The following is a 26676-nucleotide window of genomic DNA, read 5'->3' on the forward strand; positions in this document are numbered from 1 at the left end:
TTTTTTTTTGGTCAACCTATACATAGGTAATGTTTTTTGGTCGACCTATACATAGGTAATTTTTTTTTGGTCGACCTATACATAGGTAATGTTTTTTGGTCGACCTATACATAGGTAATTTATTTTGGTTGACCTATACATAGGTAATGTTTTTTGGTCGACCTATACATAGGTAATTTTTTTTTGGTCAACCTATACATAGGTAATGTTTTTTGGTCAACCTATACATAGGTAATGTTTTTTGGTCGACCTATACATAGGTAATTTTTTTTTGGTCAACCTATACATAGGTAATGTTTTTTGGTCGACCCATACATAGGTAATGTTTTTTGGTCGGCCTATGCATAGGTAATGTTTTTTGGTCGACCTATACATAGGTAATGTTTTTTGGTCGACCTATACATAGGTAATGTTTTTTGGTCGACCCATACATAGGTAATGTTTTTTGGTCGGCCTATACATAGGTAATGTTTTTTGGTCGACCTATACATAGGTAATGTTTTTTGGTCGACCTATACATAGGGAATGCTTTTTGGTCGACCCATACATAGGTAATGTTTTTTGGTCAGCCTATGCATAGGTAATGTTTTTTGGTCGGCCTATACATAGGTAATGTTTTTTGGTCGACCTATACATAGGTAATTTTTTTGGAAAAGTTTGTTAAAGAGTGTCGCAGTGCTCGATCATAACATAGAAAACGCCATTTTGTTTGTGAACCCCACTGCAGTGTGTTTGTCAGCATGTAAGCACATGCATGATTTTTTTTTTTTTTTTTTTTTTTACAAGGTGATCACTACTTATCAAAGCCCGGAAGCCACTCGGGGATAAGGGTTATTGCATGTACAGTACGTTAGTGTGGGGATTTAATAAAAGTGTTTACTTAAGGGGGCGGTTTATCAGGAATTTGTTTACGTTGGACTTGAAAACATCCAGGTTGTAGTCAGGTGGGAAGCAGGCAGACGGAACAGAGTTCCACAGGCGTGCAGTTCTAAGAAAGAAGCTTTGTTCATGGAATCTACGTTTTGATTTAGGCACAGATAAAGAGTGGGGAAAATTTTTCACAGTGGTTTCAGCTAGACGGGTGTTTTTCGTAAAAGATTGGTGAAGGGTGATTAGAGATTGGAGCTCAGACGAGCACCTGCTATGGAAATAACGATAAAACAAAGATAGGTTCGCAACATCTCTTCTGTGGGAGAGAGGTTGCAGGGAAGAGAAAAGGGCATCCCCCACTAAGCCACAAAGTCTATTTTGTACTCTGTCAAGGCCGGATAGGCTGTTTTTAGCAGCATTCCATTCTTGGATGCACTTGGCTTTTATATAGATAGAGAATTGCATCAGTAATAGATACCTTCTGGAGCGGTAGAAGGATCCCACCATCTTTCCAGCAACCTTGACAACAGACTTGATGTACGTGTTCCATTTCAGATCAGGAGTAAAGGTCAAACCCAGAAGCTTGTCAAAACATGGGGCTTCTCCTAGACGAGAGCCATCCATTTCAATTGATACCAGATGGGGATCAAAGCGTTGATGATGTAAAGATAGGAGCTTGGTTTTAGATGCATTAAAGGTAACCAGCCACGTCTTCCCCCACTGTACCACGCGCTCGAGATCAGAAGAGAGAGAATCAGAGAGAGCTTTGTCATTTACAGCCTTTGATGTGTTGCCGTAGATGGTCGTGTCATCAGCATAGATGTCAACGAATGATTTAAGTATGTGTTTAGGGAGATCATTGATGTAGATCAGGAAGAGAGTTGGGCCCAGGATAGACCCCTGAGGAACTCCAGCATTAATACTGCAGGTTCTGATTTTAGTCCATTGACCACTACTCTTATGAGCCTATCAGATAGAAATGATTTAATGATTGAGAAAACATTTCCAGTTATATCATAGCTGGAAATCTTGTGAAGTAGGCCTTTATGCCATACCTTGTCGAAGACCTTTGATATGTCAAGAGCAATTGCCCTAGAAAGGAAGCCTTTGTCAAGAGATTCACTAATCCTATGAGATATAACCGTTAGCACATCTGCTGTAGATCTTGCAAAATGGAAACCATATTGCGTGTCACTAAGAAGGTTATTTCTGCTGAAGTGGTTGACTATTTCTCTATTTAATATGGATTCCAGCAACTTACTCATGACACGCAGGAGACTTATTGGTCTGTACTGAGAGGGAGATGACTTATCACCTGAATTCTTAAATACAGGGCATACTGATGAGGTTTTCCAGGGTGTTGGAAAGCTCTTCTCCTTAAGGCAATGCTTAAACAGTTTCATAAGTATGGGAGCAAGTTCTGATTGAAGCTTTTTTAACACTATAATTGGGATGCCGTTAGGGCCAGTTGCTTTACTGGAATCAAGGTTCTTGATTAGCTTGGCGACCTCATGCACAGATATTTGTATATTACCTAGCGTGTTCTGTGTTATAGGAGGAAATATGGGGAGTTGATGGCCTTCGTCGCATAGGGTAGAATTAGCTGCAAAGTTCTTGGCAAATAGTTTGGCCTTGTCTGATGCTGACGAGATGATCTCAGGTCAATTGATAATGGTTGGGATAGAACACACACTTCTGTTCAGGATCCTATTTGTTATTTGCCAAAACTGGTGGGAACCAAGCCGCTGATCAGCTACTTTGGATTTAACGGACTGAGCATATAGCTCTCTTGCATTTTTTATTAGTCTTTTACAGTGGTTGCTGGCGTTCCTGAAATAATATTTTTCTGTGGGAGGCTTAATAATAATTGGAATAGCTCTTGCAATGTTCACTCTCTAGACGTGGTTATAGGCCTAAGTTCGATATGATGTATTTGGTGATTATATGACTTTTTTTTAGTAGTTTAGGAAATGTAGTGTTAACTATATGTCATTCTGCCTTAAGTTCATTTTAACAATTTAATGATACTATTTAACGGCACTTAACACCTGCATTCACATTATTACGGTATATTACGGCTTGTGCAATGTATGCGTTTACGTTATTATGGTACGTAACATAAATTATGTCTAAAAACAGTAACTGTGCTTGGAACCTACAGCATGTCATTGATCAGCAACATTTGCATTCGTTGCATGTGTGTCACGGGTTGGTTCTATACATGAAAATTGAATAGACCAAACTTGCATAAATGCATGTATTATCGCTTGTGGATGCCGAGAAAGAATATTACAAAAAAAAACATCAAAAAAGAAATTATTTAACTTGTCTAGAATCTACAGTCGACTAAAGTGAATTATTGTTATTGAGTTATCTCTTTTTGTTTTTGTTGTTTTTGTTTTTTTTTGTTTGTTTGTTTTTAGATTGTTTTCAAAATGGTGGACAAAACAAATATTCTTTGCTTACTAAAAATTTGATTTTCTCACTTAAAAAAAAATTAGTTGATCAATTTACATGATTTTTTTTTTAGTATATGATATTTTTGTTTTATTTTAAATTTTTGGACTACTGTTCTAATATTATTTTCACAAAATTTTGGTCGATGTAACTTCCAACCTTCTTCAGGTGTATCTTGTTGAATTCACCAATCTTTCTGTCAAACTCAAGGAATCTGCACCGAATTTCAAAAAGCAATCTTCACATTGATAGTATGTTTTCGGTCTGTCAGCCATAACTAGGTAGAAGTCTTCAGTAATTTTCCTGCACTAAGGATTGACCCTCAACATCTAGAAATGTAACTTTTACAACTGAATTTTAACAAGTACTCTGTCCCCTACACTACAGGTTCTTGCAGAGAATTCTAACATGAATTTTAGGAGACCTACTGGTTTTTATATGTACAATATTATTACTTATCACTATTTATTACTACACATACAAACATATATGTATATGTTTTTTTTATTACTACTATATATTAATTTATTATTATTTTTCTATATACAGCTTCCAACCAAAATGATTTCATTTTGTTTTTTTACCTGTCTCTCTCTCTGCCCTCCCCATCATATTACATACCCATTTACTGTCCTGAAGCAAGGAGCATTGGTGTCTCTTTCAATGCTAATAAAACTCAAAACATGCTTTCTGGGAAACATCTGCCATCTAGAAGAAATATCTATGGTTAACAACTTCATCTACTTAGCAAACTCCACAAGCAAGGAAGTTAGTATAGACTATAAGTTGCGGTGCAGGATTGATAAGACCTCAGCAACATTTAACCAGCTCTGCAAAATCTGGAGAAACAAAAAATTTATTCTCAGATCTAAATCAAGATTTTATAACAGTAACATCTGTCCACTGCTATCTGAAAGTGAAATTAAAATCAGTCAGGAGAAGAAATTAGATCCGTTTGATTTCAAGTGCCTTAGAAAGATTATCAGAATCAAATGGAGCAATTGAATTACCAAGTAAGAATTCAGAAACCGCACTAACCAACAAGTAGTATTGTTAATAATGTGCGAAGATGGCTCTAAGATTGCTCAAGAGAGTTTTCCAACCAATTGCTCCAATGGATACCTGGTGTGAAAAGAAGAGATAGACAAAAAATGAACTGGAAGCAGACAATCAAGAGGAAAGAGATTTGATTGCAAAAGAAAGAAACTGGAGGAACGCTGTGGATCTGGCTTCAGATTGAAAATTATGGCATACTTTGATTGCCTCATTGCTTTGCAAGATGCGCAAGTTTTAAATCTGAAGTTGCTGTCCTCCTCCCAATTGAGTATATTTTCATCCTTTGCATTCTTTTCCCTTGGTGTTGAAAAGAAGCTGGTGGACTTTTTATTCAATAATTATTCAATTTGAACAATATCATTTTTATTCAATTTGAATAATATCTTTTCATTCAATAATTATTCAATTTGAAAAATATCATTTTTATTCAAGAATTATTTAATTTGAACAATATCTTTTTAATTCAAGAATTATTTGATTTGAACAATATCTTTTTTTATTCAAGAATTATTTAATTTGAAAAATATCTTTTTTATTCAATAATTATTTAATTTGAACAATATCTTTTTTGTTCAATAATTATTCAATTTGAACAATATCTTTTTTATTCAATAATTATTTAATTTGAACAATATCTTTTTTTTCAATAATTATTTAATTTGAACAATATCTTTTTTTTCAATAATTATTTAATTTGAACAATATCTTTTTCATTCAATAATTATTTAATTTGAACAATATCTTTTTTTTCAATAATTATTCAATTTGAACAATATCTTTTTTATTCAATAATTATTTAATTTGAACAATATCTTTTTTTTTTTCAATAATTATTTAATTTGAACAATATCTTTTTTTTTCAATAATTATTTAATTTGAACAGTATCTTTTTAGAAGTGAGAGATTTATTCTTGGTGCTTCAAATGTTATTTTTTTCCCCTTTTTAAAAATCATTCTGTTGAGTCAAAAACAAGAACAATTTTAATTTTAAAAAAGCAAACATCACAAATAAATTTTTATAAAGAAAATTTAAGAATAAAACTTTTTTTCCAAACTGACTGGATTCTGAATTAAATAAGCTGCAAAGGGTTATATGCCATGAAACAAAACAACCAAAATAAAGATTTATACAAACATATGTCGACAAGAGGAAAATTGCTGCTTTTAGGAGTGCTACCATAGTTTTTCGTATATCTGGGTGGGTAAACATACACATGAATGAGTTCTGGTGAGGACTGGACCATGCCGAAGACTGCTGTCCAACATCAATGACAGGAAATTGCGATTTTTGGGGCCCATGGCCAAAACAGACGGCCTAACAAAAGATCTGCTCTTTGGCAAAAGAGGACATGGAAAACCAAAAACCAGAATGTCAGACATGAAGAGCATCACGGACATTAGCATGGCCGAGTTGCTCAGAATGGCGTAGAACCAGAGTCAATGGCGATGATTCCTGAAGAGTGCTACAGCTGGACAGTAATGACCATTCCATGAAAGAGAGAGAGATGTTGACAAACCAAGGCCAAAAAGTTACTCTGAGATAAAGGTTAATCATATGGATGGATTATCATTTGAATGATGAAGAATATAATGAAAGGATTGAAAATGATGAACGGAGTGATTAAAATTTGATGACATATAAGAACGGTTTTTCACAAATATTTGTTGATATTGGATTTGAAGATGACCATGTTGTAGTCTGCAGGAGAACAGTCCTGTAATAATGTGTTTGCTAAATAGGAAGTTCTTCGAAAGAAACTTTGTTCATGAGAATTTTGTTTGATGTTAGGCACATAAATGAAGAAAGGAAAGTTGTTTTACAAAAAGCAAACACTGAATAAATATTTGAAGATATAAAAAAGCTTTAAGAATAAAAACTTTTTCCAAAATTACTCGATTCGCTATTAAATAACCCGAAAAAGGTTGATATGCCATGATATGATGCAAAACAACCAAAGATTTATTCAAACACATCGACAAACCGAAACCAAGAAAAAAGTCTAAGATAAAGGTTAATAGTATGGATGGACTGTCAGTTGATTGATGATGAATATTATGTGTTTGCTAGATAGGCAATAGGAAGTCTTGGAAAGAAACTTTGTTCATGGAAATTTCGTTTAATGTTAGGTACATAATGGAGGAAGGAAGGAATTTTTTTTCTTCCATTGTAATAGAAGACATTTATTCTTTTTAGTTGTTTTTTTAATTTTTTTTATAAATTTTCAGGATCATCCTGTTAAATTGATGGAACGTTCAATTTTCAGTGCAAAGTATGTTTTTGTAGAAAATCTTTACAAAAGGTAAGTATTCTTTTTATCTTGAGAGGGGTGTGAATTCTTAAAAAAAAAAAAGGCTTTTTTGAATAAAGTAACAAATTTAATGTCACCATAATTATCATGAAAATCATGAAGAAAACAATACAGGTTGGAATAAATAAAAATGTCGCCTAAAAAAGACGAAATGATTTTCATTGATGAAAACTGGTTTTCATTTTTTTTTTTTTGCAGATCATCCACTAGTTAGCCAGTTGTGCACAAATCCCAAGACCAAACTTGGACGAATAGACAGCTGTGCTTTTTGAATCTGAAAGTGACACAATGTTCAGCGAGTGAGATCAGAGATGCGCCGCTGTACAATTCATGCTCTCTACCAATCCAAATTATGACAACGGGACCATTGCCATAACCCTTATAATGCATTGCTGGATTGCCATTAATAACAGGGATGTGTCCAGGGTGATGAAAACAAAGTTTCCAGCTACGGTTATGGTTTTTGGTGTGATATGTGTTAGGGCCAAATCATGCCACCTCACATCTTCAAAATTGAAAGTCAATAGCAAACGTGTACCTGGATGTGCTGAAGAGTTTGGTGATCTCCTAGTGCAATCAGGTAGCCGTTGGCAGATCTTGAGTGTGGTAGCAGGACTTGGCACCAGCCCACGAGTCCAAAGAGACCCATGCTTGGCTTCAGAACGAATGCTACAACTGTGTACTCTTCTCTCACTGTCCCCCTCCTTCCCCGACCTAAACCTGTTGGACTACTTTATTTGGTCATATGTTGAGAACATCACCAACATGACCTCCCACAACACCAAAGCCAACCTGATCGCTGCCATCCACTGAGTATTTGCCAAGCTCCCACCGGCGCTTGTGGAAAAAACCTGCTCCCAGTTCCAGACCCGCATCGAGGCAATGATTGAGGCTGAAGGCTATACATTGAATAGATGTCAGCTCTACTATATAATCAAATCACCTGAATTGATTTGTTTTAAGAAAAGTTTTAAAATAAACCTGTCATGTTGTTTTCTTTAGGGCGACAATTATTGTTCCATACTGTACTTATTAGAGTAAACCCGCCTAAACATTCATAAAAATCTGAATACCGTTTGAAAAAACATACAAAAATTATAGACACAGAAGCACAACAGAAAGTCAACAGTTAATACACTGAATCTTAATATGAAATTCGGTTTGATGACACAAAGGAAAGATAGAAACATGAAAATGCTACTAACACTGAACTTTTTTCCTTTAACAATTACAAAAAAAAAACTTCTCAACCAACTTGTAATGACCTGAGACCTCATCATTAAAACTCTTTGGCTTAACATTCACAGGAAGCATAAATTGGGACAAATACATTGAGGATATTGTTAAGGCTGCTGTGAAGGTGGGTTCCCTCTACCATGCTAGAAAATTACTCTCACCAGAGAGCATCCTTATCTTTACAGAGCCACAATTAGCTATGCATGGAGTATTGTTGCCACATCTGGGCTGGAGGATCTATCACATCTCTTACTCTTAGACATGGTCAAAGAAAGAGTCTCATATTGAATAGGTCCAACACTATTGGCCAAGCACCAACTCCTGTTCCATTGTCTCAATATTGCATCCTTGTGCCTGTTTTGCAAATACTTTGATACAAAGTGCTCTGATGACCTATGATGACCTCATAGTACTTGTACCCCCCCCCCTTCAACATACATACCTCTGACTTACCCGACAAGCAGCAAAATCTCACTACTTCGCTGTTGAGGTCCCTAGATGCTGGAAAGCCTTCTACTTTGAGTTTCTTCCCTCAGACAGCTAGACTTTGGAATTCCCTCCCATTTCTTGCTTCCATGATTGTACTAACCTGCAGAAGTTTAAATGTAATTTGAACAAATATCTTGCTGCTAAGCTCACCGCAGTCTCCTGCTAGACACAATCCCAAATAGTAGTCGTTTACTTCCAAATGGCGATATGCCTTTTTTGGGGTGAACAAAGTTTAGAAACAGATTTTCTAGTCATCTTTTTATGTGAAATGAGATAACCGAATTCAAAATTTTATTTTTATTTAAAAACTGGAACAGATTTTTGCAAAAGATAAAGATTTTTATTTTGGTAGCTCAGTCATCCAAAAATGCACATAAGTCTAACATTACAAATTTATAAATTTATTTTATTTTAAATTGGAATTCAGAAGTTTAGAAAATCAGTACAATGTAGTATTTTTTTTTTAAATATAAACAACACTTTTTAAAAATCAACCAAGATATAATATCATCATCGGAAATAGAATTGTGTTATACTTAATTGATTTGAAACGAGTATAAGCTTGTTTATTTTTTTTAAATTCTGCATTGTACTGGATTTCAAAACTGTGGAATTTAAATTTAAACAGCATTTACATTAAGGAAGAAAAAACTTCACTTCATTTTCTTTTGTTTACAAATTCAGTTTTGTTTTCATAAAAATTACCAAGTCACATTTACTGTATTTTTTGATTATCAGTGGAATGATGCAAGATGTTGAATACCATATTCTAACAGAATGGTTCAACCAGATTGTAAAGGATATTCATGTTGATTTGATTGGTAAGTTTAATTTTGTCATTTTTTTTTATAATTATTTGAATTACTGTTGTTCTCATCTTGAGTGTTATTCATGCAACATTCTGATCAGTGTTATTCACATTTGATTCATGTTATTCACATTTGATCCATGTTATTCAGGCAATGTATCAATCAGTGTTACTCACGTTTTGACCAGTGTCATTCCTACAACATTTTGATCAGTGTAACCTTTGATCTTTTCCAGGTGTATCTTGTCAAACTTGGAAATCTTTCTGTTGAACTGAGTATTCCTCACATAATTTTGTATGGGACCTTTTATTTAATCTGCAAGGATATAACAGATAAAGTACACATGGCATAGTGGATAAAGTACTTGGTAAAATTCAAGACTAAGTGACACTCTTCTAGAAGTTGAAGTATCCTCAGTGCAATTTACTTAAGACTTTTATCTGGTCATCGCAGATGGAACAAGAGCATGCTATTCCTGTGAATTTAATAAAGAGTTCTATTAGAAATCCCATGCAATTGTGTAATCATATTGTAATTCACCCTTTTTCCTTGGAGGTATAACATATAAGATTCTATCATAGACATTTTATATAACAGTTATATTTACCTATGGAAAGAATTTTGGGTGTTTGGTAATTTTATAAACTTTTTCAAGTTTTCTTTAATAAATAACTGGTTTTATTTTGTGATGAGAAAAATTTTTTTCTTTGAAAAATCTAAATTTAAAGAATATTTGGGAATGTATACTCTGCTTTGCGTGGCACTTTCAGCAAATATACTGGTAAATGTGCAAAGTATTTAACTTTACAGTTGCCTATTTTCACTCTTGCTTAAATATATATATATATATACACGAGAAATGTTCCAAAAGTAATGCCTCCTATTTTTTATTCCGTCCAAATAGATCAAAGAGGATTGCAAATTGCATTGTTATGATGACTGAACTTATACATTTATCACCTGAAAGTTTCATCTCTCTGTTGCAGGTATTGACAGTTTAAAACTAAGAAAGCCATCCTTGCCATGGATGTGCATTAGAAGCAGCGATGTATCATTGAAAATGTAGAATGTAGAAAAATAAATTATGGAGCACAAAAGGTTGCTCGTTTTAATGGCACCACTCCCATCTTCATAGCTCTTCAACATTTTAGTTAAAAAAAGAAATAGGAGGCCTTACTTTTGGGATGAATCTGGAGTGTGTATATATATATATATATATATATATATATATATATATATATATATATATATATATATATATATATATATATATATATAAAATGAAAATTACAATTGAATTTACCAAAATGATCCAAGATGGTAAAATTAAAGTAAATTATAAATATTAAAGAATTAATATTTATAAAATTATCTCAGCCAGATATAAAAGCTCGATAATACCAAATAGGAAATAGAGCTTATAATATGAGCAAACAGTTAAATATGAAATATGTTAAAAAACACTTTGAAATGAGTTAAAAACATATTTAATCTGAAAAGGAAACACTAGATAAATGGATAGTCCTTAATCTGCGGAGTTTCGAAGAAATACTCTCCTTCTCATCAGAGGGTAGGAATTAGCAAAATGCAGGATCAGATTTAGCATGCAGAAGTATTTGATGAAACAACAAATAAGTCAAAGATCTTACTTAAAAACAAAATAAGTTAAGCAGAGGGAATATGGTAAAGAAAAAGGTGATTACACATTAATGGATAATCTTCCACCAGACTATGAAGAATATTAGGTACTTGACTGATATCAGTCACAGGGGTAATAAATAACATGTTATTCAGATACTGATAAAGGCAAAAACCAGACCTATTGGTGCCATTAACTCCACTTGCAGAATTTTCTAAATTATATCAACTGCTAAGAATTGCTTATCAAAAACTAGGGGGCTCACACACATCCACAGTGATAATTAATTGAATGACATGGATCCTACATTGTGGTTGAAGCTTTGATAAGTAAATTAAACAAAAGAAAAATTGTGATTTTGGAGACTAGCTCAAAAGGAAAGGAAGAATCTCCCATCCATGGTAGCAGGGAGTGATGAAAAATAGATAAAGAAGAATGAGCTGACTTAAAGATCCGTTGGCCAATCATGGTCTTGCAGAATCAAGATCTGTACTGGAAATTGGAGAATATTACCGATAATGTATTATCAAGAGTTTTGAGTTGAATTATATTGGAAGGGGAGAGGCAATATATAGACCTCTGGTTCTCAATATAAGCCAATGGATTAGTAGCTTCAGTGACTCTGCTCTGCTTGCCTGCCAGACTCCATGCTGTTGAGAAACTTGGGGTTGAAATCACTAAACTTAAAAATCACTCAAACTTTGATTTAATCCCCACTGGAATCCACAGCACTGAGAGACTGACCCTTAGACTTAGTGTTGAAATGGTGAAACTTGAAAATCACCCATAAGAATGCCATCTAGATATGAATATTAAGAGCTAAAACTTGTGAAGAATAATTATTGCTACTTTATTCCAAAAATACCAATTGTGGAGCGTTGTTCTTCTTTTGGCTTAAAATGACCTTTGCTTCCCAGTGACCAATGTTGGATGATTTGCCATTTCAATATTTTCACAACATGGGAAAATGGTGATTTGTCGGACAGGATGGCTGAATTTGGTGACATCACTCACTGGATGTCATAGTAGAAGAGTGGAATACAGTTTTATTTTATATTTAAGATGGAATGTTCCAATCTTAGGTATCATGATTATTTTTATTACTGTTGATTGTTAATAAGCAGAAGGAGATAGAGAGAGACATAGAAGTTAAAAAAAATGCAATATTTTGACCAATGACTTATTTGATGCAACCACAAGATTCCAATTATAAAAAGATTCCAATTATAACAAGATTCCAATTATAACAAGATTCCAATTATAACAAGATTCCAATTATAACAAGATTCCAATTATAAAAAGATTCCAATTATAACAAGATTCCAATTATAAAAAGATTCCAATTGTAACAAGAATCCAATTATAAAACGATTCCAATTATAACAAGATTCCAATTATAAAAAGATTCCAATTATAACAAGATTCCAATTATAAAAAGATTCCAATTATAAAAAGATTCCAATTATAACAAGATTCCAATTATAAAAAGATTCCAATTATAACAAGATTCCAATTATAAAAAGATTCCAATTATAACAAGATTCCAATTATAACAAGATTCCAATTATAACAAGATTCCAATTATAACAAGATTCCAATTATAAAAAGATTCCAATTATAAAAAGATTCCAATTATAACAAGATTCCAATTATAAAAAGATTCCAATTATAAAATGATTCCAATTATAAAAAGATTCCAATTATAAAAAGATTCCAATTATAAAAAGATTCCAATTATAAAAAGATTCCAATTATAACAAGATTCCAATTATAAAAAGATTCCAATTATAACAAGATTCCAATTATAACAAGATTCCAATTATAAAAAGATTCCAATTATAACAAGATTCCAATTATAACAAGATTCCAATTATAACAAGATTCCAATTATAAAAAGATTCCAATTATAACAAGATTCCAATTATAACAAGATTCCAATTATAACAAGATTCCAATTATAAAAAGATTCCAATTGTAAAAAGATTCCAATTGTAAAAAGATTCCAATTAAAAAAAGATTCCAATTAAAAAAAGATTCCAATTATAAAAAGATTCCAATTATAAAAAGATTCCAATTATAACAAGATTCCAATTATAAATCAAAACTATAGTCATGTTTACAATTTATTCTAAATAGATTTTTTTGCATTAGTTTTAAGTTTTTTCTTTACTGTCTTGTATATTTTTGTATATTTATCAAAGTAATAGACGAGAAACGCTCGCAAAGGGACATACAACAATTTTTAACCTAAAAGTTTCCGAAATAGGTTTTATTAAGTGAGGGAAGGAAGAGAGCAGTGGAAGAAGCAAAAAATGATAGACATCATAGAAATTTTTAAAATGTAGGGGGAAAATGACATACGGTAAGAGAGGGTGAGAATGATAATTAGAAACTTAGTAAGAGATGATTCATTTGATCGGTTTTGCTTATACACAGATTATAGCATAGAAATTAATGATGGGACAATTAATCGGAAATATCAGAACATTTTCGGGCATAAAAATCGGAAAAATTTTAGCTTAATTTCATAGTCTAAAAATGATTCGTAATTTTTTTTTTTTTTTTTACTTCAGTTTCCATTGCTGAAATGATATTGATTGATTGATAAGAATTAGTAAAACTTAAATCCAATAAATCATAATATCTCAATTTATTATTTTTTTTTGGTCAAATTTCTTACCAAAGAAAATTACCAAAATGAGAATTATATTTTCAGTAAAGTTTATTTGCCGCTATATATAGAGAAATTTAAAGACAATCAAAATATGTGATTATTTTGAATCTGAAATTTAGAATTGAATTGTTAATTGTATCAGAATTGGGAGTGGGTGAAGGAATTTAGGATTATTTCATCATTAATAGAAATATAATTATGCTTCTTAAAATCTGAATATTATATATATATATATATATATATATATATATGTATATATATATATATATATATATATATATATATATAGTGTTCAATAATTAATGTTACAAAGTTTTTTGCCCATATTTATTAAATAATTTAAACAATACAGATTCCCCAAACATAAATATATACAATAGCATTACTAGATTCAAAATATTTAAACTTCATTGTAATTGCCCTGTGCATCAATAATCCGCTGTAAATGTTTGGTGAATGCTTTATGCGAGACACGAATGATTTTTTTTTGTGAGATTCCTCACTTAATTTCTTCTTCAGAACCTCCAAATTAGTATGGTGGGAAGCTAAGACTTTACTCTCCAAGATAGATAAAAAATCTTGATTTCAACACTTAATTTGAAATATTTTAGTACTCTCCACACAAAATTTGGTTCACATTTAAGGTCTTTGCAATGTCTCCTGCAGACTTTCTGGATTTGAATAGCTCTACAATGATAATTCATTTCGCTAAATCATGGGGCTTATTGTCAAAAGTAATTTTCAAGTTAAACTTCATCCATATACACATGGAAAAGATATAAAAATTCATGAAAATTCACTAAATATAGATAATAATAGAAAGTGGTAACGGTAAATATTGAACACCCTGCGTATATAATCAAGTTCATTGATTACAGCTTCTGAGTTTTCAATGTTTCTACAGGGTGAAACGATAAAATTGTTGCCCTAAAGAAAATAACATTACAGCTTTATTTATAGCTTTATAGAAAAAAATCAATTCAGGTAACTTGATTTTGTAGTAGAGTTGACATCTAATCAATGTAGCCGCAATCACCACCTTGATATGGGTCCAGAACTGGAAGCATGCTTTTTCCACAAGTGCCCGCAAAAGCTCGGTAAATACTCAGCGACTGGTGGCGATCAGGCTGGCTTTGATGTTGTGGGAGGTCATGTTGGTGATATTCTCGATATATGACGAAATGAAGTAGTCCAGCGGGTTCAGGTCGGGGGAAGAGGGAGTCCAGTGAGATAAGGGTACAAAGTCGTAGCACTCCTTTTGAAGCCAAGCCTAAGCTTCTTTGGACTTGTGGGTTGGTGCAGAATTCTGCTACCACACCCAGGGTCTGTCAGTGGCTATCTGATTGCTCCAGGGGATTACCACACTCTTCAGCACATCTAGTTACATTTTGGTGTTGATTTTGAAGCCGACTTTGAAAATGTGAGGTGGCATGATATGGCCCTCACTTGAAACAAATACCAAAGACCATAACCGTGGGTTGTCCGATCTGTTGAGCTGTGCCATCCGGATTTGAATTTTGAGGGTGCTGGCAATGGTCCTGTTCTCATAACTTGGATTGGTAGAGAGCATGAGTTGTACAGCAGCGCATCTCTGATTTCACTCATTGAACATTGTGTCACGTTCAGACATGATAGAAGGCTCCTATCACTCTTGGGATTTGTACACAACCGGCAAATTGGTAGATAATCTGCAACAAAAAAAAAAGAAAACCGGTTTTTATCAAACGGAAATGGAATCATGTTGTCTTTTATTGTTCCACCTCATAGTGTTGATAAAAATGCAGACTGTATTTTATTATTATGGATTCTACCTTTTTTTTTTTCGACTCGCTTAATCAGATTCCAACTTCTATTATGAACATTTGATGATTCAATAATGTAGATTTTTTATCTGTCATTTTCTTTACATATATATAAAAAACTATATATATATATATATAAAAAAACTATATATATATATATATAAAAAAACTATATATATATATATAAAAAACTATATACATATATATAAAAAACTATATATACATATATATAAAAAAACTATATATACATATATATAAAAAACTATATATATATATATAAAAAACTATAATACATATATATAAAAAACTATATATACATATATATAAAAAAACTATATATATATATATATAAAAAAAACTATATATATATATATGCATACAAATTATTTATTGATTTCTTTTCAACATATTCTGGTGCAATATATATGTAAACTTTATTTTTATATATTTATTTTGTTTTTGATGAATTCTAGTATATCTGCGGACATCTCCAGAGACAGCGTTAAAAAGAATTCAGAAACGTAATCGAATAGAAGAACAAAATATTCCTTTGGTAAGAAAATTTTTTATTTCTTTTATTAATGTTTTTTTTTTTTTTTTTTACCTCAAACAAGACATATTGCTACATGGAACATAAATGGTTACTATTTAGGATTGTGTCTAGCAGGGGATTGTGGGGAGTTGAGTAGCAAGATGTCTGTTCACATTACATTTAAACATCTGCAGTGTAGTACAATTAGGGAAGCAGGAAACAGGGAGGAAAGGAAGTTTAGCAGTCCCAGGGAAGAAACTTTTCGAGTAGAAAGCTTCACCCTCAACAGTGATGGGGTGGAATTTTGTTGCTAAACAAATTTGTTGGGAATGTATGTCAAGAGGGCATATGTGCTATGAGTTTATCCGAGCACATTCTTGTAAAGCAAGCACATTGTGGTGAGGGGAGAGAGGTTGGACCTATTAGATTTGGACGTTTTTTGAACTCTGTGAGAGATTAGTAGCAGATGCACCAGCCCAGATGTGGCAACAATACTCCATGCATTGGGTGAATTGTGGCTTTGTATAGATATAGGATACTCTCTAGTGTGAGTAATTTTCGAGCACAGTAGAGGGATCATACTTTCTTTGCAGCTGTCTTGGCAATGTCCTTAATGTATTCATTCCAATTCATGCTGACTTTGAAAACAATGAGTTTGAAGGATGGGCTTTCAGGTAGGATGTTATTTGTCATAGCAATCGGTGGTGAATGTTTTTAGTAGTTGTTAAAGGAAAGAAGCTTAGTCTTAGTAGTATTAAATGTTATGATCCATTATTCAATATTTCAAAAATGTAGACTCTATTACAGAGCATTCTCATTGCTGTAAATGAGGTGTTTAGTAAGGCATAATGTCAAAATAAAACAACTCTTAAGAGATAAAAATTTTAAAATGATTTATCTATAACCTAATTCAATGAATGATTAAACTATAATGATAATGGATTTGATGTGTTGCTAATGTCCATGTTCGAATTCCATCCTATAACGTCATATATCTTTAGTAAGTACAGATGATCCTCCTCCTTCAATGCCAAGGAAAGATAATCATCATTCAATGTCTGTTGACAAAGACAACAAACGGTGCAAAAATGTTATCTCCCTTAAAACATAGAAACGTTTATGGATGGAATCTGATTCTTATCTAATGTAGAAATAAAACGATAATGTGTAGAACATAGCAATCTCAAAAGAAAATGGCCGCTAAGTTAAAGTTTTATATAAAAACTAAAACTGAAAGAAATCCTGGTGCTTATTCAGATTGGCATTTACGGCGGCAATTCAAAGTAAAGGAAATACACAAAAGTCTGTATGATGTATGTATCAGTTATGGAACAAAGATGAAATATTCCAAAAATCATATAATTTGATCAAAAAGTTTTTTTTTTATTCAAGAAAATCAAATTTTATGACTAAGCGAGTCACAGTGTTTTCGTCGGCCATCTTAAAATCCAATGAAATAAAAAATGAAGGACAATTTAACTCAAAGTTCAAAGGTGAAAAATAAGCCTTATGCAGTTTAGTAGTAAAATCATTAAAAATCGTAATTTTTTTATTTTTTATTTTATAAAACTACTTGATTGATTTACATAATTTTTGGAATATGACATCTTTGTTCTGTAACAAGTATGTACATCATCCAGACTTTTCTGTGTTTTTTTTAGTTTTAATTGCTGTCGTAAGCACCAAAATCCTTACTTCACATATAAATTATAAAGAAAATTGTTTGTAAGGAAAGTTTGCTTTGCTCAAAGAAGTGTTTTTCGTATTGAACAACAAAAACTCAGTTTTGAACATTTCTTTCTCCAACCATAAATTAACTGTGAATAACAGTTCATAGCGCATAGTACATTACAGATATCACACTTCCAAGAATTGGCTTTTAACTGACGCTTGATAATCTATTGAATCATTTTGAAATTATTAATCAGCTTCATGACAAGTTGGAATATTGTTATTTCTTCAATTCACATAAAATTATTGTCATGAATATAATTTACAAGATTTGTTGGACGCATTCTAAGAACTCAGCAGCCATTTTCTTTTTAGGTTGATGTGCCTACATATTGCCATAAAACAAACGTGATTCTGAGAAGATAATTTAAAATTGATTTAAAACCTAATACAATGATATTTGATACGTGTTGCTAGATCATGTTGGTAGCATTCATGTTCCAATTCATCCACCATGCTGCGTGTCTGGCAAGAGCAGATAATTCTGCTTCAATGTCTCTCACCAAAGCTAAATAATCCTCATTATAATTCTATTTCAATAGGAGACTTCATTACAAGTATCTTTATTGTTGCAATGTCATGAGTAGCAAGTTACAGCTAATGTTGAAAGTCGCCTGAGGTGCTCCTACTGGGGAATGCTGACAGAGCTATCCAGGCTTTTTTTATAGGCCAGAGTACATTGAACCTAGTGTGCTGGAACTTTTTCCGTTTTACATTTTCCTTGTACTCTTTTGATATTTCCCTAAGTCTGAAGAAAAAAAAATTTGTTCATTTTTTTTTACAAAGATTTTAACGTAAAAAAAAAAAAAACATGATTAAAATCAATTGTTTTTTGGGTTTTTTTTTCAGGCTTAAAAAAATTAGTTTATTTTATGCAAATATTTTTACAGGTTTTATTCGTTGGATATTGTGACTAAAGCTGTTTTGTTTGGTTATATGCCAAAATTTCTTGAATATAAAATCGGCAGTTGTATATTGTCATAGGCCGCTCATATGACGTGCTGGAGGCACACAAATAGAGAAGCAGCAGGAGCAGATGTCGTACCTAGTTGTATATTTGTTGTGACTAATTTTATTGTACATAAATAGTAAAACCAGTCCTACAGACTATAAAATCAACTTTTAGCAGTCTGGTAGACTAATTAAAATGCTTCTACAAAAGAACAAAACAAAAGAAAGTGTAGTTGAAGGAAGTGTTCTATATTTAAGTTGAAAATGTAAATAACAGACGATAGCAAGGTTGAAAAAGATAAGTGTGTTAGGAAGAAATAGTGGTCATACGAAGAAGAATCTTGTTGCTTGTCTAGAATTTTCCTTATATTGAAAAAAACAAAACAAAAATGAGAATGATCATGTTGCACATTTGTAATGTTTCCAAATCTTCTTTATACATACGTCTGTGATAGTATCAACGCCACCCCACCCTCAGGGGTAAGGAAGAAGAAAAGGAAAGATGGAAAAGTATAACAAAAAAAGAGGAAATACGTTTATTAAGTGAATAAAATATAGGAAATGGGGTTAGTGGAAAGATAATGGCGATGAAGTTGTTCGCCAAGGAACACAAAAGAAACTGAGGTGGGATTGTTGGTCAAAATGTGGCGATGATTTGGATGAATAAAACCAATATATTTTAGAATTAGTTTTAGGAATGTTAACTTTGTAGCAATTCACAACAGTTTGCAGACTGTCTTGGGTTTGCAACAGGTTGACAATAGTTAAAGTTGACAAGAGTTGCAAGTGGGACATAGTCAAAGCAGGTCAGAGGAGATGAAAAAAAAATGAATTGATCAATCAACTGACAAACACAGCTTTTACAGTAGATATAGATGTGAACTTTAGCATTCAGAGGCTCAATGATGTCACACACACATCCAGAGTGCAATTGATATTTTCAGAATGTATCAGGGTTTGTGTTTTGTTTTTATACTTGTGCACCAGGGCATCCCCTAGACAGTTACCAATGCATGAAAAACAACACAGCCAGAATGAGAAGAGAAGATGAAAGAGAAGAAAACACATTGAAGTCAACGATTGTTGAGCGGAACGTTTATATAGGTCTTTTTATTCTCTTCATTGTCGCTGTTTCTTTTTGACGTGTTTCATGAGTAGTCGTTTCTTTTCTTTTTAATTAAGACAAAACTTTTTTCTTTCAGGAAAGACAAAAGGAGACATTCGCTGAATTTTCTTCAAGGTTTTATTTGGAAAGAATGGATTTAGAAGGGAAAGATTAAATAACTAAATAATTATTTCCTCCTTAGATTGCTAACTTAAAAAATGAGCGACACAGACAGACATTAAAGTGACATTTGCCTTAGATTATTCTACGTTATTGGCGATATCTGATTTGCTTCCTGGAGAAAAAAACAACTTAGTTTTCTTTTGCTCAAAAACATGACATTATTCGATTGTTTGAATATTTACCGCCTGTTTTGTTAGTTATCTTTCAGTCAACACTGGAAATGATTATTTTACAGATCTGAGTTATCATGCACTCATTGTGACCTTTGTCAAAATTCACACTAGCTAACCTAATCGCTATTGACATAGGATGCCTAATATGTAACACCTGTATGTGTTCCTTCTGTAATGTTTCCATAACCATAACAAACAATGTGTAATGAAGGGACACACATGCATTTTCCAACAAACGCTGCACCTATGTGCTATCACTGGTGAGCAATCAAAATGCAATTCAATTAAATAAAATTTTTACATACGTGCAATCTTCATCATTTTTAGCATCGCTTCTTGTGTGTGTCCATTGATTGGTCTTCTATTAACTCGACAAAAGAACTCCTGCATGGAAACTCAAGGAGATTTGTTGACAGTTTTAAAGAGGGTTTATTGGGGAAAGAAGTTTGCTTACATAGGGAGAAACCAAGATTAACTCCTTATAAAAGAAATGCTTTAATTAATTTTTTCTTAATTTTCTTAGCTTAAAAAATTGTCCACAAACAGTCTTGAGGAAATTCGATTGCAAGTACATGTAGATTGGCTGATTCCTCACTGCAAAACTGCTTCCATCATTCTGTTCTCTCTTAAACACGTGACCATTTTTATGTGGTTGACAACTATGTATTTAATGTGTTTTGTCAAGGGAGTTGACCTCTGAACCCTATCACTTCACTTACTGTGTGCATTGGGTTTATTTCCACTTGTTACCAGGTCATCTTAGCATTTACTTAATTAAACATTCTCAAAATTCATACTAGTTAACATCATCTCTGTTTACTGCTGTAGGATCCCAATATATAACTATCCTGTAAATACTTGATTCTAAAAATAAAATTAAGTCAAAAAAACATTTAATGTATTTAATGGCCAAACATTGTCAATTTTGATGCTAGTATATTTGATATTTGTATTTTATTATAACGACTAGGGGGGGGGGCTATCTTCCCGGCTTTGCTCGGTCATAAAATACGCTTAAATATGATATTTTAATTTGTCCAGATTTTGTATATATTATTATAGTCATGATTTCAAAAGTAAAAAAAAGTATTTGGGTGCCGTCAACTAGAATCAAAACCGAAAACAAAACTGTAGCATTCAAAGTTGGTGACGTTATTATTGTACCAACGTGACATGTATATAAACCGATTAAAAATAAACTAAGATGAATGTAAAAAATGTATAACGATTTTTTCAATTTTGACCCATTTTTGACCCCTTAAAAACTATTTTAACCGACTAAAGACCCATAAAAGAATGGTTCATAAAAAATCCCTTTGTTTGAGGCCCCTAGTATTACTCTGCAACTTTTAGTTTCAGAAGTTTGAAAATATGGAAACAGAGAGACATATAATTTTTTATATATTAGATTTAATTTTTATGCTAATTTTTGTTTCATTCAATTTCTTTAATGTTGCCATTTTATTTTTACCTTTAAACTTTGGCAGCATGCAGACTTCTGAATGCTATTTTAATTTTTTAATTTTATTTAGCTTTTTTTTTTTCTTTTTCAGGATTATTTAAAGTCTTTGCATGAACTTCATGATGATTGGCTTGTGAATGGGAGATGCAAGATCCCTGCAGAAGTAATGGTAATTTGAGTTTGTTTGTTTTTTTTATCACACGTCAGATTCAATTTTTGATTAAAAATTTTTTATATCAGAGATGTGACTTCTTTTTTTACTCTTGCATATTGCCACTTGGAACATAAAGGGCTACTATTAGAGATTGGGAACAGTAGGGAGTTGAGCAGGAAGATGTCTATTCACATTACATTTAAACTTCTGCAGGTGAATACAATCAGGGAACTGGGGGGGGGGTCCAAAGTTTGCAATTCGAGGGAAGAAACTTAGCATAGAAGGGTTTTGGGCAGCTAGGAACCTTAACTGCTTGTCTGGTTAGTTAGGAGTATTTTGGTTAGTTAGGAGTATATAGTAAGAATACCCCATGCACGGACGAATTGTGACTTTGTAAAGATACAGGATGCTGAGTAATTTTCTAATGCGGTAAAGGGGGTTCATCTTATTTGCAGCAACCTTGGCAATGTCCTCCATGTATTTGCTCCAATTCATGTTGCCTGTGAATATTAGGCTAAGGAGTTTGAAAGATGGGCTCTTGGGTAGGATGTTATGTCATTGCATTCTGTGGTTAAAAAGGTTTTTTGTAATTGTTAAAGGAAAGCCTTAGTAGCATTAAGTGTTAAAATCCATTTACAGCCAGATTTCACTACAGACTGAAGGTTGTTTTCTATTGTTTCTGACATTGCCTTAGACATGTGTGTACATTTGTTTTTTAACCTCATATCTATTATAGAGTTTGTTCGTGTCATCAGCAAATATGCTTATCTCAACCATAGTTTTCTTCACTTTCTAGGGAATTTTTTTTTTTTTACTCTAGAAAAAGCGGATATCCACTTACATTTTTTTTTTACATAGGCATCACCACTTATCAAGGCCAAGAGGCCACTCGAGGATAAAGATTAAAGAGTGTACAGTAGAAATTGAACAATATAGTAATCGTTAATAATGGAAATTCGGTAAATTTGTTAACTTAAGTGGAACGGCTCATCAAAAACTTGTTTACGTTAGACTTGAAAGCAACCATATTGTAGTCAGTTGGAAAGCAGGAAAACGGAAGACAATTCCATAGGCGTGCAGTTCTAAGAAAGAAGCTTTGTTCATGGAATCTACATTTAGGTTTAGGCACAGATAAAGAGTGGGGGAAATTATTGATGGTGTTTTCTGCTAGACAGTGTTTCATTGCTAGAGCTTCAGTTTTTTGGTCAAAGTTCACTTTTTTTTTAGAAAAGGCTTGAGTCTTGCTTCCTTATTTTATTTTTTTTTTGGAGGGGGGACTATTTTGCTGAATTTTATTTCTTTCATTTTTTTCCTCTCTCCATCTTGGTTTTGCTTTGAATTCCTTGTCACTCTTAGGAAAGTTCTCTCTGAAAACTGAAAATTAAAGCCAAATTTCATAAATTTTTTTTTTTTTTTCAAGCTGGTTGGCCTTCAAAAATTGTATATGTCTGTTTTCAAAGTACGGACTAAAAAAGAAACAAACAAAATATTTTGTAGATACTTTTTGGATCATTCGGATTATTATTCTCATCTTGGATGTTATTCTCATGTTTTGTCAATGCAACCGCTGACCTTATTCAGGTGTATCTTTTTTAAATTGTGATTTTGGCCCAAGGAGTCACTTGGTATCGTATTCTCGGTGATTCTTCTACTTTTCTGGATAATTTTTTTTTTTTTGTATTCTAATTTATTTTAAAGCATTTGTTTACTTCAAAGCAAAAGCGGTGTTAAGTGTCATCCATTTCAACCCTTGATAATCGCTCAAAAATCAAAAATTAAAGAAAATACTGATAGACCATTACATTTTCGCATCATTGGTGACATTTATTGAATATATTTCTACCAGTATTTTGTTTAATTTTCAATTTTTGAGCCAGTAAGATCACAATATCTTTATTTTGTTCTAACTCAACAGTTGATACTACTTTAGTTTCAGAATATATAAATATTTTAAAATAAGTTTACATAAAAAATTCAGGTAGTAATTTATTTGCCGTTGGTAACATTTATTTGTTGTATATTTATTTTTCACCCTTTTTCTTTTTTTGTTAGCTATTGTAAATATACCCAAATTACTTAATGATTATCCTTGATTTTAAGATATCTTGCACGTCTGCTTGCAATACTTATCCTTCACAGACTGTTTTTGTACCATATCTTGTCCATCATCCCACATTATTTCTATTCTCATTCCTATGCCAGGGGATTACTCCAAAGGTTAACTGCCTGACCCTAACATCCTAACTATAGACATAGTTCTCTAATGCTTACTGGTTGACATACTTACCAATAGTTATAAAAAAATCTTAAATTTTTGCTTAAAATCATGTTTACATTTGTTTTTTTTTGTTTTTTTTCAGACGCTGGATGCCAATAAAGGGATCGATGAAATGATAGAAATCTTTCAAACCAGAAGAAACAAGATCTTATGCCAATAAATATATTTTTTGATGAAAGGAACACATTTATTCATCATTTCACAGCATTTTATTAATCTATTAGTAGTAGTAGTAGTAGTAGATCAAGCATGCTACTTTCGTTTTGTTATTTTTATATAAAAGTATATGCTGCAGAATAGAGGAATAATAGATTAGTTAAAAGGATTCCAGAATGATCGACAAACTAAATGATTACCAGTTTAATGTTAGAGTGTCACTTTGGTGAATGGCAAAAGTCGAGAAATGACATAATTTTGTTTGTGTTATTTGGATTCTTCAAACTACTGTTCTCATTTTGAATGTTATTTTCACAATTTATTTAACCTTCGATTTTTTTTTCAGGTATATCTTATCAAACTTTTTGTCAAACTCGGGAACTTTTCGTCAAACTCGGGAACTTTTTGTTGAACAAATTATCTGTCAAATGCTGGAATCTGCACAGAATTTCAAATGGGCCCTTTATTTAATCCACAGAGGTAGCATGCTCTTGTTTCATCAGCCATGATCAAGTAGAAGTCTTAAATAATTCACAATTGCATTCTTTATATCATTTGCACTTAGAATTGAACCTTCAACTTCCAGAAGAGTTTTGGTTGCGACTGAATTTTACCTTGTAATTTATTCATTACCCTATGGGTCCTTATGGATGAAGTTTGATAGAAAGATTCTCAAGTTTGACAGCACACACCAGAAGGTCAAAGGTTACATTAGCCAAAGCATTGTGCATATAGCACTCAAGATGAGAAGAGTAGTCCAAATAATACAAATTATCAATCCTTATCTAAAAAATTCAGAAAAATGACATCATTTTTGTTGTGTGGGGAGGGGGGGGGTAAAGTAAACTTAACAGCTATTGAACATGTCATATGATACTTCACTTTAAGCCGTTGTGTGCGGCATTAAGTTATGCTGATGATTCTGTATCTCTCAAAGTGCCTTATGAAAGATTTTAGCGATCAAATCAAGCGATCATATTACCAAGACTGCACTATGTATGTTTGTATGTCTGCCTAAAACTTTCAACAGCAGCAATGGATTTTCACGATATCAGTATCATTTTGAAGCATGACCCTTTGGACAACAAATATCAAAAAATTGGCTAAAACATTAATTCCTTCACTCTCAACTGGCCAGTTTTCTACAAGGAGGGTAGCTTTTTTTGCCAATATTTTCGAAAGTCATCCCCTCTTTTCTATTGACTAGCCTTAATTTTAACCTTTGCCACTTCTGGTTTGGCGATGGACGCAACAGCAAAGACGTCATGTTTTTTTGTTTTTTTTTCACATTCTTTTCCTCCTTCGTGGTACGGGTTCAAGCCACTTTTTTTATGCTCAACACACACCTCCAAACACCCGGGTAAAGCCAGGTATCCAGGCTAGTATTATATAAGGTTTAAGAATTTGAATCTCAAATATAAGGACAATAACTCCAAGAATGAAAGAATATTGTTTTGTCATTTTAATGGAAAAAATTAGATTACCGTAGGTAAATCATGAATAGTAAATAATGTTTTTTTTTAGCGTTTGTTAATTAAATTATACATATTTTAATAATATTATCAGGATGAGAATTGATAGGACTATTTAAATATTAGATTGTTCACGAACCCACCCGTGTGCCCGATACTACCGGTCAATATGCAAGCCTTCTAGACCTTTTCCTCACAACTTCCCTTGAGCTATGTTCATGTTCCGTTCTATCTCCTCTGGGATCCTCCGACCACTCCGTTGTATCAGTTAAGATAAAAACAAAATGTAATAAGTCTTCAGACGTACCTCTCCACCGTACTGTATATCGATACTCTATGGCTGAATGGGATAGCTTTCGTACATTCATATCTGACTTACCTCTGCATTCCATGCTTAAAAAGGATATGTCCTCTATAGTATCAGACCTGACCGAATGATTAATAGTAAGCATAGACCGATTCATACCATCCAAAAAATTCCAACAAAAACCTAACAACCAACCATGGTTCTCCCCAGAATGTGCTGCTGCCATCGCGCACAGAAATCACTTTTTCCATAGCTACCAACATAATAGATGTACTGAGACTAAAGCTGCTTTCAGGACTGCCAGCAACCATTGTAATAAAAAATGCAAGAGAGCTTTATGCTCAGTTCGTTAAATCCAAAGTAGCTGAGCAGCAGCTTGGTTCCCACCAGTTTTGGCAAATAACAAACAGGATCTTGAACAGAAGCATGCTTTCCAACACTCTGGAAAACCTCATCAGTATGCCCTGTATTTAAGAATTCAGGTGAAAAGTCATCTCCCTCTCAGTACAGACCAATAAGTCTCCTGTGTGTCAAATCCATATTAAATAAAGAAGTAGTCAACCACCTCAGCAGAAACAACCTTCTTAGTGACATGCAATATGGTTTCCGTTCTGCAAGATCTATAGCAGATGTGCTAACGGTTATATCTCAGGATTAGTGAATCTCTCGACAAAGGCTTCCTTTCCAGGGCAATTTCTCTTGACGTATCAAAGGTTTTCGATAAGGTATGGCATAAGGGCCTATTTCACAAGATTTCCAGCTACGGTATCTCTAGAAATGTTTTCTCAATTATTAAATCATTTCTCTCCAATAGGCTTGTAAGAGTAGTAG

General features: G+C 32.7%; 1 protein-coding gene across 3 annotated transcripts in view; it reads left to right on the forward strand.

Annotated features, from left to right (window-relative positions):
• LOC145268772 (thymidine kinase 2, mitochondrial-like) overlaps nucleotides 1-24088 on the forward strand; it is a 121177-nt gene extending 97089 nt beyond the window's left edge. For all 3 annotated transcript variants that reach the window (XM_080124378.1, XM_080124379.1, XM_080124377.1), the window contains exons 6-10: nucleotides 6610-6683; nucleotides 9156-9238; nucleotides 15815-15894; nucleotides 21570-21647; nucleotides 23993-24088. In XM_080124378.1, coding sequence (XP_079980504.1) covers nucleotides 6610-6683; nucleotides 9156-9238; nucleotides 15815-15894; nucleotides 21570-21647; nucleotides 23993-24070 — 393 coding nt within the window. In that variant the 3' untranslated portion in view covers nucleotides 24071-24088. The remainder of the gene's footprint in view (nucleotides 1-6609; nucleotides 6684-9155; nucleotides 9239-15814; nucleotides 15895-21569; nucleotides 21648-23992) is intronic.
• The last annotated feature ends 2588 nt before the right edge of the window (nucleotides 24089-26676 follow it).

This window comes from Euprymna scolopes, chromosome 44, assembly GCF_053919585.1.
Source record: "Euprymna scolopes isolate OS-2025 chromosome 44, ASM5391958v1, whole genome shotgun sequence".
In the NCBI taxonomy this organism is placed as follows: Eukaryota; Metazoa; Mollusca; class Cephalopoda; order Sepiida; family Sepiolidae; genus Euprymna; species Euprymna scolopes.